This window comes from Scophthalmus maximus, chromosome 8, assembly GCF_022379125.1.
Source record: "Scophthalmus maximus strain ysfricsl-2021 chromosome 8, ASM2237912v1, whole genome shotgun sequence".
NCBI classification, from domain to species: domain Eukaryota; kingdom Metazoa; phylum Chordata; class Actinopteri; order Pleuronectiformes; family Scophthalmidae; genus Scophthalmus; species Scophthalmus maximus.
Genome location: NC_061522.1, coordinates 19271221 through 19287575, shown reverse-complemented (window position 1 = coordinate 19287575; position 16355 = coordinate 19271221). Strand labels below are relative to the sequence as shown.

The following is a 16355-nucleotide window of genomic DNA, read 5'->3' as shown; positions in this document are numbered from 1 at the left end:
TTTTGAACACGTTTTTCTCCGCGCTGCAGGTGAACAGACAGAGTCAGAGGTGTCGGAGGATCCAGAGACGTGCTGACATTACATACCCTTTAGTGTCTGGTCCTCTCCCCGTACCCAAAGGTGGAGGTGTTGGAGCAGGCGGAGGACTAACAGGAGCCTTGCTGGGTGTAGGAGTGTCAGGGGCCAGCATGGGGATTGTAAGCTCTGCCTACCCTAACGGAGGCTTACCGGCTACAGGAGTGGGCCAGCCTTGTTCCTGCCAGCAGTGCTTGTTGGTCCTCAGTGTGAAATCCAACACAGGGGGCGGAGGGATTCAGACTCTAGGTAGACGCTCACTAACGATGCAGCGGCCCAAGAACTCCGCACCGATCTCCTCCAAAGCCATGAGTCCATCTAAATCAGCCACTCTGGGACGAGGACTGCAGCAAAACTCCAACTCCAACTCCAACTACTATCAGACGTTGCCGCACGGCCTCGCCATCTCCAAAAACATTGCCTCCCCGAGAAGGAACGCCCAGCTTTTCGCGCAGTCACTGGCCGCGCTTGCGGCCGGCACGTCCTCTCTGGGCATCTCCTCGTCTTCCAACAGGCCGCCTCCGCCATCCCTCCCACCTCCTCAGCCTCCGTCGTCCAACGCCAGTCTGAACCCTCCGTCCGTTCCGGCCAAGCACTCCTCATCCTCAGCCAACGAATCAGTGCCAACTGCCACATTAGTAACTCCCGCCCGCGGCGTCACCACGCCCCCTTCACCCGTACCATCTCCCACCCCAGCGGTGATGAAGCCGCAGCGCATGCCCTCATCCGCGGCAACAATGTGCCATGCCCCATTGCCACAGAGGTCCAGCCTAGCCGGACTGAGCAGACCAGCGTTACAGAGGATTGCTATGGCCCAGTCCAGAGCGCTCATAGCGTCAGGGTGAGGGAATGAAAAACACACACACACACACACACACACACACACACACACACACACACACACACACACACACACACACACACACACACACACACACACACACACACACACACACACAGTACCAGCAGCTTGATTGACAGCCCTTTCTTGTTATTTCTTATTCATTTTTTTTCAGTTTCCAACAATGCAAATAATAACATTGTGGATTGACTGAATGTTATTGTTGTTTTTAGATGTCATTTTCATTTTAAGGCAGACATTTTCATGGATTATACTCATAGAATGCAAAGTTTCACACTGAAACTATTTATTTGCTTGTCATTTTGTCATCATAGTATCTTAAATACAGTGTATCTCATGCTGGACATTTTCCCATATCATCAGTCCTGTTGGAATCTGTACAAACAGAAAAATACTCTTGAGAAATGCATGTCAACACGTTGACATGTGCACTTGTTTGAACATGCAAACAAACCAGCACGCCTTGGCATGCAGCGCTTAATGTTCAGACACATACCAACAGTTCCCCAAACAACCCTCGTCACCCCCGCTGACGGGTGTCACACGTGTTTGTGTCGTAATGAGTCGGGTTTGTTGACTGTGAGTGGCATTATTTCAATGCACCCAGGATATGAAATTCACTTCAGGGACCGGAGCTGTTCTAAAAGTGGCCACCGGTCACCTTTGAGCTTGATATCTGCTGCGCTTTATTATTTGTCACGTTACTCTAAACTCTTTTGTCCCAGTCGGGATACTGTAGAATGCCGACGCTGGTTTTCCAGTGATCTGATTGGTCAGTAGTTGGTGACTGGCTTTGATGTCTTTGATCTTATCTCAAACTCAACTAGCCGTAAGTTACCAGAGCGTAAGAAGAGAACCAGCTTTGTAGGATGGAAAACCCAGAGTTAAACCTGAAGTAACCTCGTTGTCCACAAATCCTGCTTCGTGGTGCAGACCTCAGGTGAAATGTTCTGTTGTCTTTTTGTTGTTGCTGAAGTGTATTTTGGGGTGTTGGACCTATTTGGTGTGAAATTGACATTTTCTTGAATCAAAGCAAGGGCAAACTTTTCTTACAGAGGTGAAAGTGATGTTGTGAAATGTGAATTAATTTCTCGTGAAGGTGAGAGAAGAACAGGAGGCCATCCATTCAGTTAGTCAGTCGTGTGTCAGCAGAAATTGTAGCCAGTGAATTCTAGTATGAAACAGGTATTAAAATGCATGTGATGTAAGAGTAGACGGATTTATTAGAATACAAAGATTATCCATAGAAAAAATAAGGCAAGGCCAAACTGAAGTTAGAACATGTTAAATTGACTGTGTAACTGGTTACTTGGATTCCTGTGTGTGTGTGTGTGTGTGTGTGTGTGTGTGTGTGTGTGTGTGTGTGTGTGTGTGTGTGTGTGTGTGTGTGTGTGTGTGTGTGTGTGTGTGTGTGTGTGTGTGTGTGTGTGTGTGTGTGTGTGTGTGTGTGTGTGTGTGTGTGTGTGTGTGTGTGAGGCCATGGGTCAGCAGTGCCTCCCTCTCAAGTTATTTTATAGATAGAGCAGTATGCACGGTTCAAAGAGCAGAGAGCAGTTCTGTGAGGGGTCCACCGCCTCAACCTCTGACCTCAGATCATGTGACGACCAAACTTAAATATTAAGGGTGTTGAAATGAATCGTTTCTAAGATGCATCGCGATGCAGACTTGGATGATGCTGCATCAATGCAGTGACGGACCATGATCGATTATAGCGGCTGGACAATAAAGTAAATATAGTAATAGTAATAAAAACACATAACAACACGGGGACTGTAGTATGAATCAGCCTGATCCAAAACGGAACAACAACCTTATTTATCACCGTCAAACACACTACAGCGTATCCGCTCCCTTCTTCCCTTCTGCCCTTCACAATTAAAGCCCAACTTAAAATCACTCAGCATTTTGCTGAGGCAACCCAAAAACAGATTCCAAATAAAATGTAATGTAACATAAATAAAATAGCTTACACTACATTGCTGTTTGCTAAGTGTCCTTTTTTAGAGCAGTTAAAATAATAATAAAAAAGGGAGTTCATATATATCTGACTGCTTTCATTCATTGATGAAAACGTAGCCATGATGTGCAGTGATATCAAAAATGGAGGCTGCATCGCATCGTGATATCGAATTGAATCGTTGGCAGGATAATCGTAATTGAATCGAATCCTGAGACCAGTGAAGATTCACACCCCTGTTAAATATACAGCAGCGCACTCACTTAATTTAGTTTACCATGGTGAGATGCCAACAGTCCACTTTGAAGATGAGTCTTTTAAGTCTTCTTCTCATGTCTCTCTCACCTCTGTCAGTGTTCACCTTTGGACACCCAGCAGTAACACACTGTGAGGTCTGTGTCTGTGAGTAAACCTGAGGCCCTCTTGTTTGATTGCTGGTTGTTAAGTGGGAAAGTGTTGTTGACCAGCTGCAGAGGGCCAAGTAAACTGGAGGTCTCCGTCGCTCTCCTCCCCCACCACCTCTCTCCATGCTCCTGCTTCTTTTTTTAAAATTCATTCTCTAGTCCTTAACCTCCTCATTCCTTTCCTTTTTTTATTTCACTTTCTTCTGAACTGTTACTGTCTTGCCTAACTCACTTCACAACTCCCGTCATGATACGCTCGTCTCTTACACCTCCACCTGCTGCCATGCAGAAGCATAATAAAATGCTGTCAAAGCCATTCTTTACTTACATGAATTCAGTTACAGTTGGCATCAACTTGATGTCAAGTGACTGTTTTGTATGTTACCAGGATTTATTTGAAAAATGAATTTACACATGTATTTCATGGATGCGAGCTGATTCTGGTTCTCTCAGTGTTTCTGGTTGAATGTAATGCTATCTGTGAGGTAGTTTATGAAGCAATAGGGTAAAAAATAATGTTATTTATATAGGGATTTTATGAAATGTCAATGGAGTGAGTGAGTGGGTGAATCAGAAATTCACTTCTGGAACCGGAGCCGTTCTAAAAGTGACTGGTCACTGTTGAGCTCTATATCTGCTGCGCTTTATTATTTGTAACATTACTTCAACTCTTTTGTCCCAGTCAGGATCCTCTAGAATGACAACGCTGGTTATCCAGTGATCTGATTGGTCAGTAGTCGGACTGGTGACTGGCTTTGATCTCTTATCTCGAACTTACTGATTTAATTTGATTCCCATGTGAAATGGGAATTTCACAGTTCACAATATTGAAATAACTGTTGGAGGGATCCATTCTACTACATAACCCAAATCCCACTAACTCTGGTTTTCAATCAAATCTTTTGACGACTGTTGTAGGGATTGTCTTGAAAATTGATACAGACAATCCATGCCCCACTCAGGAGGATTTTTTTATAGATGTAACAACTGTGATCCCTTGACTTTTAATCTTCGATCAGATCTAATTCGTTGTGACCAGATACCCACAAAACGAATCGATGTTAACCTCTAAAGCAACTAAACATACTGTCTTACATATAATCTTCACCTTCAAACTGAAAGCAAGGTCAGATAGTTTTGAGTTCTGTTCATTCCCTGCCCCCCCTCCTCCTCCTCTGCCTCTAGCCCAGCTCCTCTCCTCTTGCCTCTCCCGTCGCGTCTCAGCAGTCTGGGCCCCTCAGAGCCTCATTGTTGGTCTCCACAGCAACCTTTGTTGGATTACCCAAGTCTTGGCTGCATTAGCAGCACAATGTGGAGCCTCCACTCACTCCACTTCTTTCTGCTCTCTTCTCCTTCCCCCTCTTTCTCTCTCTGCTCAGGCATGTCCATTTTCTTTCTCTGCTCCTTCTTTTCCTCCTCAACTTTCTTGATTCGGATGCGTTCTGGCTGTTTCCATTCCTCTCAGTATTTAGGGAGTTTGGAGGCAGTTGTATACGTAACTACTATGCCAGTGAGTAAAGATACCTTACTTTCCAAGTTTCCCCTGAAAGCATTTATTGGGGTAGTTTGAATGCAATGTGGTGGAATACCCCCTCATGTAGATAGCCCTTGCTGATCCAGCTGCATATTGATAATGTGAATATTTTTTGGGTGGCGTAGAGGCAGACAATGGGACGGGTCCAGTCAGCATTGTTGTGTGTGCATGTGCGTGTGCGTGCGTGGAGACAGTCTCAGACTCAGACAGGGCCTGAGACATGGGACTGATGGGAATGGGGTGGGGGGAGGGGGGGTACAATACAATGGAACGAGTCAGCAAACTGTCAAAGATTGATCACACAGTCGTGCAAGAAATCAGGACAACGCCACCGTAAGAGGGGGAGGTGACACAAACACTCACTGGGCCCGAGCAAAAGTAATGCCTGGCCGTGAAGGCCTTTAACAAACACACACACACAGACAGACACACACATGGACACAACCACACATTGTCCTCCTCCTCCCTCCCACAGAGAAAAAGGTAAATATTGACGGTCATGATGGTAGCTGCAGTGAAGAATGTGCGCTCTGTCTCCAGTTGGGGGATTATGGTAACGAGACGAAGGAAATGAATGAGTGGAGGAGAGGCCGGCGTGTCGAGGGCAGGCCAGCGTTACACCGTGGCTGCACCGTCTGACTTTGTTTAGGAAACCGACGAGAAACAGGGAGGCGGAGATGTGCAGCGAGAATGTGTTGGCACCTGTTAAGTTCGCTATCTACGACTTTTACACACGTTCAAGGAAAACACGCAGAATGAAAACCTCGGACAAAACTGATAACCTCGAATGTTTGAGAAAGACTGAGAAAAATGTGACCGGTCTATCAGAATGGAATTCACAAGTATCAGTTGTTACACATGCCTCAACCACCACGTTCCATTGTGACATTGAGTTCCCAGAGTATTTCTCTCGACTGTTGTTTTTGCTTTGCTGGTGGCCAATTGACTTTTAGAGTCTCTGTGTGTGTCTTTTGTATTTGAAGTACACATTTTAGTACAAGTTCAGAGGCTTTTAGAGCAAGATTTGGGGCTTTTGATGCCTTCATTGGTCAGCAGGCAACAAGTGAAATGATGTGCATGTGTGAACGCATCCAGGAAGCATTGAGAGGACACACTTGAGATCTGATCAGGCCCACATTTCCTTTAGTGGTGTGAACGCAAATGTGTCCGGGGCCACATTCTGAGGGCCGCCCTACTCGGCTGACATCCTCTGACCTACCATAGTTTTTACGATGAATAGAAATTATTTTTTATACTTCTCAGTGTGTGTTCACATACACTGATTTATTTGTGGCCACCACCACAATGTTAACACTGACCGACACATTGATTTTCTTTTGTGCCCTGCGCATTGATTTACTCAGCTTCTCCTTGCCCTGCTGTCCCTCTTTCTCTCTCTCTGTCACACACACACACACACACACACACACACACACACACACACACACACACACACACACACACACACACACACACACACACACACACACATTGACAACAGACCCATCTGTAAAGTGGGATTAGCTGAAAACGACATATCTTGGTCTTTGTGAACAGAAATGACGTACGTGTGTTTTTTTGCACAGGGCGGAGAAGTGAGATCAGATCACAAGGGGTCATTGGAGACTCTAAAGCTGCTCTCAGACCTGAACTGAAATCCAGACATTGTCCTTCCTGTGTGTTTGCCTGCCTGTCTGCTTAATGGATTTATATCCAGGATAATGTTTATCAATACATCATCGCCTCAGTCCATTTAAAAAAAATTCTGATGGTTAGATCAGCGTCCCAAGATACTGACAACATTCACACATCTTTATAATGAATAATTTTTGAACATTCACAACTTTGAACAATATATTTGTCAAGCTAATCCAGTCATTATTCATGTAACAAATGCACGTTCTAGGATTTTACAAAATTTGACAGTCAGTCAAAGATAACAAATATGTTCTCACACACTCACATCAAATCATTATTTCACGAAAGATGAGGTTTGATGAGTCTGTTTGAAACATCATAAACTATTCTGTAAGAAACAGTCCATGTTTGTGTGTGTATGTGTCCGTCCATAATAATAATGTGTGAGAGGCTGTGGGCGCAGCTTTATTTGCGTGTGACAATATGTGTGTGAGAATATATGGGAGTATGTTAATGTCTGCAGTCTAAATCAGTCCAGCCGACGTCCATCTGTGCCCGGGGGGAATAGGAGGAGCCAAGGGGCGAGGGCTGGAGGGAGTGTGTGAGACAAAGCTAGGGGGAGTGTGTGTGATCTGGTGGGAAGCGAGTGGAGGGTAGAAGGGTGGTTCTGAGGTCACGGGGTCAAGAGAGTGGGGTCTCATTCAGCCCCCCCCTACCACACACACACACACACACACACACACACACACACACACACACACACACACACACACACACACACACACACACACACACAGGCATGGACGGGATCTTCCTCTTTTAAATTTCCCGAGCATTTTTTCTTCTTTACTGGTCTCACTTTCAATAAGAGCTCCCTGGTTTCCTGTTTCTCCACCAATACTTCCTCCTTTTTCTGTTTTGGTCATGAGGACCAATAGTGACATCTACATATAGATAACACGTCTATTAGAACTGCATCATATGTTTACTAACATACACAAGTATGAACACACACACACTTATGAAATGTCACCCATGAGACAACTAACGTGCTCTGTGAGTCAGCCGTGTTAACAAAGCTAGTGCTTACGTGTGTGTTTGTGTGTGTGTAATCAGCACATCAGTGTGTTAATGTCTGTGACTGTCTGTCTTCCTTACCTCATTCCGTAAACACTTCCCTGCTAACGCAGCAGCCTGTTAATGATATTATTGATAGATCCATTGACTGTACACAAGTGATTAGTGTGTGTGTGTGTGTGTCTGTGTCTGTGTGTGTGTGCGCGTGCGCTAATCTGATCCATGGAAATGTAATATCAATACGTGAAAGCACCCACAGCCATCTATTCCCACTGGTTAAACTAGAAAAACTGTTGCTCATTAGGTTTTATAAAAAGTTTGTCATAACTCTATGACCTCAATTTCATCACGAGGGTCTGTGCAGATGGTACATGTGTGAATGTGTCCACCTATAGAGACTTGTCACCTGATTTGATGCCATCACAATACTTGGTTACCAACCCGATATGTAATTCAATTTTTTGTTTCTTGCTATTTATTGTCATTTTTGTTAGACAGAAAAGTTAAACCACTATTGTCCTCTGTGTGCATCATTGCTTTATTATCTTGACTCTTGTGACATGATAGAAGTGAAACAATAGGTGTGTTATGGGATTTCACAGTGGACCAGAGTCACCTGCTCATATCTATCGTCAGTGATATCTGTATGTTTACCGTTTTTTCTATTCACACTCTCACACTCAGACTTACACACACAGGCGCGCGCGCCAGTGAATCATTCACTAGCACGTCGTCATGCGTCGCCGAGTGGGGTTAAGTGAAAGCAGCTTAGTGCACTAACACAAAAAGCCTGTTAAAGCTAAGCCAACAACAGGAAATAACAGATCATCATCATCACCACCCCCTGCTACCCTCTCTACAGAGAATGAACCACTATCAAATTCGGTTTGTTGGACAAAGGGTATTCTATCCCTTCGATAGCTCAGTTGGTAGAGCGGAGGACTGTAGTGTGTCAGTACTGATATCCTTAGGTCGCTGGTTCAAATCCGGCTCGAAGGAGGACATGTTTTGTCCAGACCCCTCAGGTCCACTCGCATATTGGCAGCTGTTGGATTTTCAGTGAACAGGAGATCTCAGGTTGGACAGTCGGGGCTTGAACACAGCCTCCACACTTGGCAGCATGTGTGTTTTTTTTCTCACCTACAGCTGGAAGTCAGAGGACAGTCGTACATTTAACAGGGTTCCTACGTAGTGTGGAAAAGCATGGAATTTGATTTTAGTAAATTCCAGGTCTGGGTTAGGGTTAAGTAGTAAGAATGGAAAAAAAGAAAGTACGGACTTTTACATTTCTAACGATCTGTCTCAAATCTCTCTTGTCTAGTCAATCATTTTCCCACGGTCAGTGATAAATATCCCCATAGTGACACACCTAGAACAGGAATTGGAAGTATCAATATTTCAATAACAATCCGCACAATCAACACTTTGGAGCAGCCGTGACTTTCTGTGTATGAAGTGCAACATAATAGCGACACAGTCTGAATGTAAAATGTTAATAGTTGGATTTTAAAATGATTTATTTACATAATAATATTCATTTATTTAATGATATTTACAAAATAAACATCTAGCAATTTGTACTGAAATGGAAACCCTGAAGCACATTTGGAGTCTAAAATGGACTAACCTGTCAATGACCCCTAGTGTCCAGTGTCAGTTGTAGAAGTTTATCATCACCTGACCTCAGAGTTTTCTCCACTAAAATGTACAGTTCCCATCCTGGGAGAGTCTCGCATGTTTGTGTATATAATCATATCATACACATTTCTAAAGATAAAACTCTGACTTCTGAGCAGATATACAGATTACTGTCAGCAAAGACACTGGACTCTGTCAAGTCCTGTACGGTTAAATGAAAACGTAATGGTCTGAGTGCCTATGTGCGAGACATGTCCGTCAAAGATGATGATGACGACCATTGGCTTTGTGATGAAGCAGGTAATCCCCCAGCGAGCAGCTGTATGACGTGCATCTCTTTGAGCTCAGTGAGCAGATGGAAACTCCGTGGATTAGCTCACACACACACACACACACACACACACACACACACACACACACACACACACACACACACACACACACACACACACACACACACACACACACACACACACACACACACACACACACACACACACACACACACACACACACACACACACACACACACACACATACACACACACACACACACATACACACACACACACACACAGAGCCTGGCGTAGTCATTCATAAGCTTCCCAGCAGGCAAACAAAGTAGTAACGCCGTGAGACACGGAGATACAAAGGGACGAGAAGACAAAACAACCGAGTTGCTTTCTGAGACTTTATAAGTTTTCTTCAATTTTGTCTCGTGGATGTTTTTGTGGAAGGACACTTGTTTATTCAGCTAAGGTCATTAGCCTCTTGTCTTTTTTCCTTTTGTGATTTTTTTTTTCTTAACTGTCCTCTGACTGTAATAATGACAGTCATCCATTTTTCAAAGTGAGTATCAGTTTGGTGGCGTCTCGTCATGATTACCTCAAAGTATTTCCCACCCGCCAATGTCTGACCTGTGAGGAAGTGTGGAAATAAACTGTACTTAACAGTGTGTGTGTGTGTGTGTGTGTGTTCTGTTGCAGTGTTCCCACCGTCCCAGTGAAGAACCTCAACGGATCCAGTCCTGTTCACCCTGCACTGGCCGGTAAACACACACACACACACACACACACACACACACACACACACACACACACACACACACACACACACACACACACACACACACACACACACACACACACACACACACACACACACACACACACACACACACACACACACACACACACACACACACACACACACACACACACACACACACACACACACACACACACACTGACCTGAGTCGAATTTAGTCTCAGATTTGAACCTAAACGATCTTGCAATTTCACTCATCCAATGAATCCCTTTTCTCTACCATTATTTACTCGTCTATTTCAGGAATCACAGGGATCCTGATGAGTGCTGCCGCTCTGCCCGTGTGCCTAACCAGGCCTCCTAAACTCGTGCTGCACCCGCCACCCGTCAGCAAGAGCGACATCAAACCAGTCCCAGGCCTTGGCCACTGTTGCAGGAAGACCACCAAGAAACAAGCTCGCAAGGGTGAGCATGAAACTACCTCAGTGCTCTTAATGACGTCATTTTTTAAATCACTGACATCCCGTAATAAGAGAGAGAGAGAGACTTTCGCAGTTGATCTCACCGTTCATCATCAGCCTTTGAGGATGAGGGTATCATTCTGTCACTTGTCAGTTTCCATCATTTCATCCGTTCATCACTCCTCTCTGCTCCCTGCAGGTAAAACCCCGGAGGAGGTGGTGAAGAAGTATCTGCAGAAAGTAAAAAGTCCACCAGAGGAGGTATGACCTGTGTTTTCTGTCTAGATCCTTCATAATGCTACTGTCACTCACAAGACTCATAATAATGGTTTTCGTTATGCGGTTTGTTTTTGTTTTTCCCTTTCCTTGTCTTGTCTTGTCTTGTCCAGGACTGTACCATCTGTATGGAGCCACTGGGGGGTCCGTCTGGATACAAAGGTCCAGGGGTGGGGTCCATTTCAAAGGCTGAGTCGGTGGGGCGACTGGCGCAGTGTGGACACCAGTACCATTTCCTGTGTCTAGTGGCCATGTATAACAACGGCAACAAGGACGGCAGGTAGGTCAGAGACCCGACCCTCCCCTTCACTCCCTCAAATTTTTGGACAAACAATATCTATAATCGATCAATCCTCGCTTCTCTTATCAGTCTCCAGTGTCCCACATGTAAAACCATCTACGGCGTGAAGACCGGCAACCAACCGGCAGGCAAGATGGAGTACCACGTCATCCCTCATTCGCTACCAGGACACCCCGACAGCAAAAGCATACGCATCATCTACAACATACCGCCAGGAATTCAGGTACTGAAAAGAACTGGACTGACAGTGGTGTGCATGTGTTTTTTTATTTTTTGCATACGTGATATATGGGTGTAGGAGTTAGGCTGATCAGCCCGCCAACATCTAACCTCCCCTCTCTCCATTCAGGGACCAGAACATCCGAACCCAGGGAAGCCCTTCACTGCCAGAGGCTTTCCGCGACACTGCTACCTCCCAGACAGCGAGAGAGGACGCAAGGTACTGAGACTGCTCCTGGTAGCGTGGGACCGCAGGTTGATCTTCTCTGTCGGTACTTCGAGCACCACAGGAGAGTCTGACACCGTCATCTGGAACGAGGTAGACACTCAATAACGTTAAGACTGCAACTGTTGTAGTTTGCGATCAGATTTGAAACTAACGGATAATACGCTCTCCTTCTCGTCAAGGTCCACCACAAGACAGAGTTCGGCTCCAACCTGACGGGCCACGGCTTCCCCGACCCCGGACACCTCAGCAACGTCCTGGACGAGCTCCGAGCTCAGGGCATCACGGAGGACGACGCGCTGTTGGAGAAGTGAAAAGGGACAAAACGAGCAAGCAGAAAAGGAGGAGACGTCGAAGAGAGAGCAGTGAAGGGTTAAAGGGGGAAACGGGGAGCGGAGTGGGTCTCGCAAATGAAAAATAAAAAATAAAAAGAGGAGGTCCTGGACTGACAGAGACTGTGTCAGCACTTAAAGTAGTGCAGGGAGGGGGTGGGGGGTCGTTTCGGGGGTAATAGAAGACATTGATTTTGTTTTGCAGAGGTAGCCACTTATCAAGATGTTGATTGAGTCCACTGTTGGGTTTCCCTGTCCAGACTTCACGACATGAGGAAGCAGCAGCACAGAGAGAAAAGCAATGCAGACAAGCAGGAGGATTGGAAAATCAGACGCGCTCTTGGTTTCAGCCACTAACCAGCACGGTACTAAATGTCAGAAAGTGAGAGTGAACCGGTACTAATAGGACTAATATGTAGGACAAAAAACCAAGTTGACTTTACTAAGAAAAAAGAGTAACCAAAAGATGGTGGAACGTTAGAAGCAGTTGAGTAAAAAGCTGGGGGAGAGAGAGGACAAAGGGAGGGAGAGGCTGGAGCAGTGGGGGTAGGTTACCGGAGGGAGGGGAGCAGGAATGGTGTCGCAGAAAGAGAGAAGAAGGTGTATGAATGAGGCGTAGGACAGGAGTAGAGTTAAACAGACTTGTGCGGTACTGTTCGGGTACATTAGCTATCGATTAAAAAACTCACGGAAACCAAGAGCGATGAAAGAAGGTCAGAGGAGCTGCAAGTGCTCGCTGCTTTGTTCAAAACCACCTGCCTGCTTGCGGCTGGAGTTTTAGTGCTGTTGCTCCCTCTTGTGGCGTGCCTGGTGAACTACATCTCCACCTGCAAGCTACTGGAACAAATCAAGTTTATTCATGTTACCTTGAGTTACCCTTTTAACCATTACTATAATCCTCATTTTAGCGTCATTCCATACCTCTTACTATTTACGTCGTGATGGGTTTATACGACGTAGGCTGTTCATTTACGATTGTGTCATGCGGACAAAAGACCAAACTGAAGGTCTCGAAGCTCGGGGCAGTTCTGGAGTCTTACTATTGAGCCACTGTGGTACAAGTTAACCTAACATACACAGGTACCAGTATTAACATGTATGTTTTATTTTATTTTATTTCATCGTCCGTTTTGAGTGTTCACGTTGTATCATGTCACAGATTGAGCAGAGGTGGGGGAGGATGGATAGGATGAGAGAGGCCGAGCTGGACCAGAGGTCATGACCTGGGCTGCTCAAACACGGTGCCCCTGTGGAGGGTGGGGGGAAAATGATGTAACTGTCCTGGGTTGAAATATTTTTAGTGGAGACAAATCACGATGAAATGCTCAGAAATCCCAGGACACGGATTGGTTAAGAGTGTAATCTGCGGCTACCTTCTGGTAGACCAGGACCTTGGCTCTAGGTACATGATGTCAAAACCTGTGATTTAAACAGGCACTTTTAAAGGTCCTATGTTTATATTATTTTAAACCCCCTACATATAGATATATATATATCTATATATACATGGATTTACGCTCTCCTTATGCGTACAGTTCTCCCGGTTAAATCGTCGGTACAAGGGATTAAGACCTGTTTCAGAAAATATATGGTTCTCTGATTCAAATCAAAATTCAAAAAGGTACAAGCTTGTGTTCATGACAAAAACACAACAGAGATTAATAATATGGGGCCTTTAAAGTAAGGTGAGCGTCCATCTTACCTCGGCAACAGATAACTGTTCTTATCTCCACGCCGCCCGGTCTCCGAGTTGGGACTGTAGGTGACCCCTTACCACAATGTTACATGGTGTGTGGTGTGTTTGTGTGTGAATCTGTGTACTATGTATACTACCAAACGTGCTCCCAGTTAAGGGTATTGTTCGGGTACGTGGGAATCACCTCGTCCTCAACCTCTGGTGGTGATCAATGGTTCTTTCCCCTGTGCTGTAACTTCTTTTTCGCTTTTTCGTTATGATATCTAGTTTTTACACTTAGCATTTTTCTTGTCGTTATCATAGATTAATTTGCCTTTTTCCCCATGTCCTACACTTATGTTAAAGTTAAAATACTCATTTGCATTTGTTATAATTGGTTTACGAAGAAGCTATTGTGCAACACAATGTACGTTTTGTTATTTTTATTGTGTACAGAAGTTACGCTGATTTTAAGCTGGACTCGTCTTTTCTTTGGAAAAGGAATTTGATGGTAGACTTTTATCTGAGTGTGAAATGTAATAATTTTTTAATAGCAAGTCCAACCTTTGTTCACTTGCTCGTCTGTGAGGTAAAGAATACTTTTGTTTTGTTGTTGTTTTATTTTTTTTTTTACATATCTGTTCAGCTCCTGGTCTGCACTGAGCCTCTGTCTTACTGCAGCTCTTTAATGTGTGAGTCTGCTTTCACGATCTCTTTCTATCAGCAGAGGGAGTCAAATGCAGGTCACGTGGTCAAATTTATTATTTTAAAACTATAAAAAAAAAAAAAAATGTCTTTGTGTTGTTGCAGTTCTCTCACTCTGTCGGCCCCAAAAAACGACTCTGTATCATCACATGGTCACTTCCGTTATTTGAATGTGTCATTAAAAGAGAATTTGATTTTTTTTTTAACCAAATTTCGAGATTCACTGCCATTTCTCACAACTTGCTGAATCAAACTTCTTGCGCTGCAGGCCCTCTGTAGCAGACCTTCATCCTGGTGCACCAATCACCGTGAATATCCAGTGTCTTTGGAGGAGAATAAATGTTGGTTGAAGGCTTTGATCCATGGCATGTGCAGTGTCTGCAGCAATGTGGCAAACAGCTATGACCAGTATGACTCACCATTTCCGTTTTTTACCCCCCTTAAATTGTTGGTGTCTTACCCATCCCTATACTGAGGGCAGTATATCCTGTGTCTGTGGATGGGGAGGGTGGGAAATGTGACAGTAGGTGCTGGTATGCGAGAGAGAGAGCCTCCAAACCTGTGATACGGAAAACCACGTGTAAATATTGCAGAATAAATTCTGGGGTATGAATGATTAATACGAGAAGAAGAAAAAAAATAAAGAATGAATGGAAATTACCTGTTGTGTCGTCCTGATTCGTAGTGGTCATAGAAAAGCACACGCAAAAAACACATCACATGAATCCTCGAGAGGAAAGAAGGGGAAATTGGGAGACAGCTTGTGAAAATATGAATTAATACTGACTCTGCTACCGGACGGAAGCTATAGGATGCCCCTTTTGATTGTTTTAGTTTGAGAAATATGTACAATTGTGACTTTTCTGGAATATGGCCTAAGGAGCTACGGATCCAAAGGTTGCTGGTTCGAACCCCAATTGTAAAGAGTCTGTTTATTAACCCAACTCTTACCAAGGATGATGAATCGTTCAATTATCACTTCATAGCTGATACAAGGACATCGGCTTATTGAGAATGCCCCCCCACACACACACACACACACACACACACTTTTGGCAATTGTGCGGAGATTCTTAGGTCGCTGGTTCAAATCCGGCTCGAAGGAGGACTTTTATTTTTTTCTCACCTACTCAAAATGCAACAAACATGGCACGCTACTCCACTGTTCCCACGCACAGTTTCTCTAATGTCTTATTTGCCATTACTTGTCGTTTAGATTGTCGATAAGAATACTGAAAATTTCATTTTGACATAGATGATTTCTGGATTATGTCCCAAGGTGCGAACTGGCAAGTGACGCCGCTGTGATTCTGAATCATATTAATATTGCGAATTGGTGTCTATTAATGTCAATTCCATGTGGCTGGGCGGTATTCATGAAACACAGTTTGTCCTCGTGTTTCGAGGAACGTAACGTTTCTGCAAAGACCGAAACTGACATAAAGGTAGTTCCCTGGTCGGGGATCGAACCCCGTCCGCGGTGGTAAGATCATCTAATAGTCCTAACCACCAGGGGGCTCCCTTCATTCATTTATATATTTATACAGATTAGGTCTGTTTTTTGTATTTTTAGGTTGTTGTTTTTTTATTCAATTTCTTTATTTGATACATTCATACAAACAAGCACTAATACTTCTACTAGATCAGGTATACAAATAACCAAACTAAAGACAAATAAACAAAGGAAACATTTATTTTATTATTGTTCATAAACAATGTAACTGAAGTGAAAACTTCGCATTTGGAGCACAGTTCTACAGTCATGACACCTTTTGTTTTTCCACCAAAGATATTGAAGCAATATATAGTTACATTTCCTCTTTTTTTTTTAAATGAGGTTTTTTTCTACTCATAAATTTACATTTTAATGTGAATTTTAGAAAGAAATAGAATTCATTTAACAAATTTACAGTTTACAGGTATGTATA

General features: G+C 44.1%; 1 protein-coding gene and 1 non-coding gene across 3 annotated transcripts in view; both read left to right on the top strand.

The window, feature by feature from the left end:
* Positions 1–15087, top strand: part of LOC118311971 (E3 ubiquitin-protein ligase DTX4) — a 30666-nt gene extending 15579 nt beyond the window's left edge. For both annotated transcript variants that reach the window (XM_035636157.2, XM_035636155.2), the window contains exons 4-11: positions 30–916; positions 10172–10233; positions 10536–10697; positions 10893–10954; positions 11083–11249; positions 11340–11493; positions 11620–11808; positions 11898–15087. In XM_035636157.2, the coding sequence (XP_035492050.1) occupies positions 30–916; positions 10172–10233; positions 10536–10697; positions 10893–10954; positions 11083–11249; positions 11340–11493; positions 11620–11808; positions 11898–12029 (1815 nt within the window). In that variant the 3' untranslated portion in view covers positions 12030–15087. The remainder of the gene's footprint in view (positions 1–29; positions 917–10171; positions 10234–10535; positions 10698–10892; positions 10955–11082; positions 11250–11339; positions 11494–11619; positions 11809–11897) is intronic.
* On the top strand, positions 8459–8546 carry trnay-gua. Its single transcript is given in 2 exon segments — positions 8459–8495; positions 8511–8546. It is a non-coding gene; the product is annotated as a tRNA-Tyr (tRNA).
* Positions 15088–16355: the final 1268 nt, after the last annotated feature.